The following is a 5407-nucleotide window of genomic DNA, read 5'->3' as shown; positions in this document are numbered from 1 at the left end:
GTATAAGTTGAATAGGTAGGTGCCCCAGTATAGGCTAGATAGGTAGGTGCCCCCAGTATACGTTAGGTAGGTAGCTGCCCTGAGTATAGGTTAGATAGGTAGGTGCCCTCAGTATAGGCTAGATAGGTAGGTGCCCCCAGTACAGGTTAGATAGGTAGGTGCCCCAGTATAAGTTGAATAGGTAGGTGCCCCCAGTATAGGCTAGATAAGTAGGATCCCCCAGTACAGGTTAGATAGGTAGGTGCCGCCAGTTCATGTTAGATAGGTAGGTACCTGCAATATAGGTTAGATAGGTAGGTACCCGCAATATAGGTTGAATAGATAGGTAGGTGCCCCCCCATAATGGAGGGGGAGCCGCAGCTGTGGGGAGGGTGGCACGTCTTCTCCCTGGGGCTGCTCTCTGTGCTCCCCCCTCGGCTGCAGAGTGAATGCAGCAGGAAGCGATATAGGGCTTGATTCACTAACCGGCGCTAAGCCAGTTAGTGTGCCCTAAGAGTTACACTTAGCGCCGCTTTGTGAATCAAGCCCATAGAGAGCAACTCACCTCCCTGCATTCTATTCGATCACTTGCTGCTGGTTTCCTCCTCTGCATTGACGTTTATACACAGTCTATACTTCCTGTTTAGAAGGAAGTAGAGTGTGTATACCTCGGTTATGCAGAGGAGGAGACCAGAGGCAAGTGATTGGCGATTGGAACGCAGGGAGGTGAGTTGCTCTCTATATCACTTCCTGCTGCGTTCACTCTGCAGCGGAGGGGGGAGCACAGAGGGCAGCCCCAGGGAGAAGTCGGCCGCCCTCCCCACAGCTGCAGCTCACCCTCCATCATGGCGCCTCCCCCCCCTCCCTCAGCACTCGGGGCGGCCGCACGGGCCGCACGGCCCTAGAAATGTGACCCTCGTATCTCCGTATTACATGTAGATGTTAGTGTTCCTCTTTCTGCTCTCCGGTGAGGCTGGATACATTAGCAGACTAAACACTTGTCTGTGTTTCTGTACATTCCCACATACAATACCAGGATCAGTGCCAAGTCTCAGGAGCATCTCTCCTGATAAATGCCCCCAGTCTGTCTCCTTCCAGCTCTTCTTCCAGTTATGGGCTTGTGCTCTGGGCCTCTGTCTTCCTTACAAGGGCATGGCTGGTGCCGGTATTATGGGCACGTGAGGAAAAGAATCTATCCGGGATGGAACTCACCACCTGCTCCCACCGTCAGCAGAATATTCTGAGATTAGGAAGCAAAGCATCGACAGCATACAGAGACCAGGTAATCCTAGCCTGGGGAATGGGGGAGATTTACTGAGAAGACAGTATAATAGTCAGCTGTAGGTGAGCTATGGGCTGGTAGTCCTGCCTGTCTGTGTGATCTGTTTTCCTGTATCTCTCCATGACATGCCCGGACCTGAGACACATGTGAGGAGGAGGACATGGAGTTAGAAGTAGTGCTTTGGATAGGGGGGGGGGGGGGGGGGGAGTATTACTCACAGTGCTCTGACATGTTGCATGTGCTGCACACTTCCTGTCTATCTGCTTTACTTGCTGTGCAACAGTCTTCATGTTCCTCAGTGTATGCCGGGGTGTGGGAGAGACTTGCCGGACTATACACACAGCGACAGGGCAATCATACTATATGCAGAAAGAGCTCAATACCATATATCTTTATAATAATAATAATAATAATCACCACACAATAAGCATACTGATGGATAGATAGAGAGAGAGAGAGAGAGAGAGAGATAGAGAGAGGAAGAGAGGAAGAGAGAGGGAGAGAGAGAGAGAGAGAGAGAGAGAGAGAGAGAGAGAGAGAGAGAGAGAGAGAGAGAGAGAGAGAGAGAGAGAGAGAGAGAGAGAGAGAGAGAGAGAGAGAGAGAGGAGAGAGAGAGATAGATAGGTAGGTAGATAGATAGATAGATAGATAGATAGATAGATAGATAGATAGGAATTTGGATAACAGATACTAATATTGTTTTGTTTTTTTGTTTTTTGTCTTTTCAGCATAATGAAGCTGTGTGCGCTGCTACTGCTGCTCCTTATCCCGGCCCCCGGATCTCAGGCACAGCAAGGTCAGTGTATGGCCAATACAGCAGAGTTTGTTGTAGTATTTTTTTGTGCAGTTTTAGGGTTTTTTCTCTGGAAACAAATCAAGAGGCTTGATTGCACTATGGCTGTTTTTCTCGTGGACTGCACTATTCCTTCTTCTGTTTTGGACTGCACTGTGTCTTCTTTCTTGTTGATTGCAATGTGGCTTCCTTCTTGATGATTGCAGTATGACTTCTTTCTTGATAATGGCACTATGGCTTCTTTATTGATGATTGCACTATGGCTTCTTTATTGATGATTGCACTATGGCTTCTTTATTGATGATTGCACTATAGCTTCTCTCTTGTTGATTGCACTATGGCTTCTTTCTTGTTGATTGCACTATGGCTTCTCTCTTGTTGATTGCACTATGGCGTCTTTCTTGATGATTGCTCTATGTCTTATTTCTTGCTAATTGCACTATAGCTTCTCTCTTGTTGATTGCACTATGGCTTCTCTCTTGTTGATTGCACTATGGCGTCTTTCTTGATGATTGCTCTATGTCTTATTTCTTGCTGATTGCACTATGGCTTCTTTCTTGTTGATTGCACTATGGCTTCTCTCTTGTTGATTGCACTATGGCGTCTTTCTTGTTGATTGCACTATGGCTTCTTTCTTGATGATTGCTCTATGTCTTATTACTTGTTGATTGCACTATGGCTTCTGTCTTGTTGATTGCACTATGTCTTATTTCTTGTTGATTGCACTATGGCTTCTTTCTTGATGATTGCACTATGTCTTATTACTTGTTGATTGCACTATGTCTTATTACTTGTTGATTGCACTATGGCTTCTGTCTTGTTGATTGCACTATGTCTTATTTCTTGTTGAGTGCACTATGGCTTCTCTCTTGATGATTGCACTATGTCTTATTTCTTGTTGATTGCACTATGGCTTCTTTCTTGATGATCGCTCTATGTCTTATTTCTTGTTGATTGCACTATGGCTTCTTTCTTGTTGATTGCACTATGGCTCCTTTCTTGTTGATTGTTCTATGTCTTTTTTTTTGTTGATTGCACTATGGCTTCTTTCTTGATGATTGCTCTATGGCTTCTGTCTTGTTGATTGCACTATGTCTTATTTCTTGTTGAGTGCACTATGGCTTCTCTCTTGATGATTGCACTATGTCTTATTTCTTGTTGATTGCACTATGGCTTCTTTCTTGATGATTGCACTATGTCTTATTACTTGTTGATTGCACTATGTCTTATTACTTGTTGATTGCACTATGGCTTCTGTCTTGTTGATTGCACTATGTCTTATTTCTTGTTGAGTGCACTATGGCTTCTCTCTTGATGATTGCACTATGTCTTATTTCTTGTTGATTGCACTATGGCTTCTTTCTTGATGATCGCTCTATGTCTTATTTCTTGTTGATTGCACTATGTCTTATTACTTGTTGATTGCACTATGGCTTCTGTCTTGTTGATTGCACTATGGCTCTAATGAATGATGTATTTATGAGGAATGGCCATGTAGTAAATAATTTGCCTTGGGTAAGTATAAGATTCATCACTTCACATTGGCCTATTTAGCATAAAAATATGGGTGCCCCTATAATGTGATACCAGTCCCCTATTTAATAGCCAGCATGTAAAAAGTGTGAGCTCTCCATAGATTTATTAACCCATGTGGGCTGGATGGCCAGGAGGGGGAACCAGCAAGCATTGATATAGGAAGCCTTGAGAGAAAATTTAAATAAACCCTGTTCAAAATGGCATTTCCCACCTGGGATGATTTGAAATTTCTACCAAGGAATGTCATTGAGTCATGCACCTTATTTCTATGTTGGGAGCCATTTTAGGACTGATATATGTTATCTCCAGACAGACTCATGATGCCATCAGTCCATTCATCTCTCTCTATAGATTTCATCATGGCTGCATTGACCTGATGACCAACAATGAGTTTCTATTGCAGTGGAGACTGGAGAGATGAGAGCAATGTGGGTACAATGGTTTGGGGGAAGGGGGGAGGTGGTGGTTGGGTTTGTGGTTTCAGCACTCTATAGTGTGAAGGACACGACAGAACTCATCCTTTGCTTAGTAAGTCTAATGACCCCCACTCTTGATGAACTCTGACTGTAGGTCATTATGATGTGGTGATTATTTTATTCATTTCATGTGTGCACTGCTCATCTGTTCTGTGATCTTCTCTTGTTTGATTGTTTTTCTAGACTTGAGTGGTAAAGTCTTTCTCTTCCCAAAAGAAACCAGCACTGATCATGTCATTGTCAATCTGAAAATCTTGAAGCCATTGCACAAAGTCACTCTCTGCCTCCGTTACTACACGGACCTGACACGCGGCTATACTCCATTTTCTCTAGCTACTCCTGGGAAGGACAATGCCTTTATCATCTTCCTAGAACCTCCACATACCTTCTATGTAGGCATAAACCAAGAAGCAGTCACATTTAAGACAGAAGCAGAGGTTTTAGATTGGAAGCACATTTGTGTGACTTGGGACTCTCAGACTCGGGTTGTCCAACTTTGGGTCAATGGAAAGCTCTACCCCAGGAAAGTAACCTCTACAGTGTCTTCTATAGCGGGCGAGAGCAGCACAGTCCTTGGACAGGACCAGGACTCTTTTGGGGGGGAATTTCAGACTTCTCAGTCATTTGTTGGTGAATTGAGTGATATCCACATGTGGAATGATGTTCTGTCACCAGAAGATATACAAAAAGTTTTTTACGGGGATCACAACGGGAATCTCCTGAACTGGAAGTCTTTCAACTACGCAATTAAAGGAGACATCATTGTTCAGTCCAAACTGCAGTGCAAGTCTTGGGGGGACATCAGCTCGCTCTATACTTCGTGTCAGTGAGTTCCTTCTGCTGTCTGACCTGGAACATGGCTGAGATAACAACTATTTCCTTCTATTATAATATCAACTCAACATGAGAGGGATTTATGGAAACCATACATGCGAAAAACTAAACAAAAAATGGAAAACATTGACAAGTTAATGAGCCCAATACAATTTCCTTATTCTCCTAGGAGATATTTTCACACATTAATAAAATGTCTTTTAAGCCACCAACCAGCAAAAAAATACTAATTTTGACAAAACTTTTTCACTTACTTTTTGGCACTTTTTCAAGTGAAGAATCCTAAAAAGATATATTTATACAGAAGTTGTAAAATTATCTCCTAGGAGAAAACTTAGGGGAAAAGTGATTTGAATTAAGCCCAAATGTGTTTAATTGCAGAAGTTTATATTCTCACGTCACAATTTCATTTACGCTTTTTTTGCCATAGAGTGCGGTATATTGTAAGACAACTGGGATGAAAACAATGTAAAAATACACAATAAAATGTAATGCCATTTAGATTTA

The 5407-nt window shown here is 43.0% G+C and overlaps 1 protein-coding gene across 2 annotated transcripts; it reads left to right on the top strand.

Moving 5' to 3' along the window:
* Positions 1 to 680: 680 nt before the first annotated feature.
* On the top strand, positions 681 to 5407 carry LOC137562462 (C-reactive protein-like). Of its 2 annotated transcripts, none has more exons than XM_068273826.1 (3): positions 681 to 1261; positions 1990 to 2057; positions 4250 to 5407. In XM_068273826.1, the coding sequence occupies exons 2-3, from the start codon at positions 1994 to 1996 to the stop codon at positions 4894 to 4896; spliced, it is 711 nt and encodes a 236-aa protein (XP_068129927.1). In that variant the 5' UTR covers positions 681 to 1261; positions 1990 to 1993; the 3' UTR covers positions 4897 to 5407. The 2 variants fall into 2 exon arrangements, with proteins under 2 accessions (XP_068129927.1, XP_068129929.1); XM_068273828.1 differs by having other exon boundaries at positions 1260 to 1323.

This window comes from Hyperolius riggenbachi, chromosome 3 (genome assembly GCF_040937935.1).
Source record: "Hyperolius riggenbachi isolate aHypRig1 chromosome 3, aHypRig1.pri, whole genome shotgun sequence".
Taxonomy (NCBI): domain Eukaryota; kingdom Metazoa; phylum Chordata; class Amphibia; order Anura; family Hyperoliidae; genus Hyperolius; species Hyperolius riggenbachi.
Note: the sequence above shows the minus strand (reverse complement) of the source record. Positions and strands in the feature narration are given on the sequence as shown.

What these genes read in the sequence shown, in the direction of transcription:
- LOC137562462 (XM_068273826.1), top strand. Translation starts at nt 1,994, where the DNA reads ATGAAGCTGTGTGCGCTGCTACTGCTGCTCCTTATCCCGGCCCCCGGA. An exon ending in CGGATCTCAGGCACAGCAAG is followed by an intron (nt 2,058 to 4,249) that starts GTCAGTGTATGG and finishes TTGTTTTTCTAG; the next exon opens with ACTTGAGTGGTAAAGTCTTT.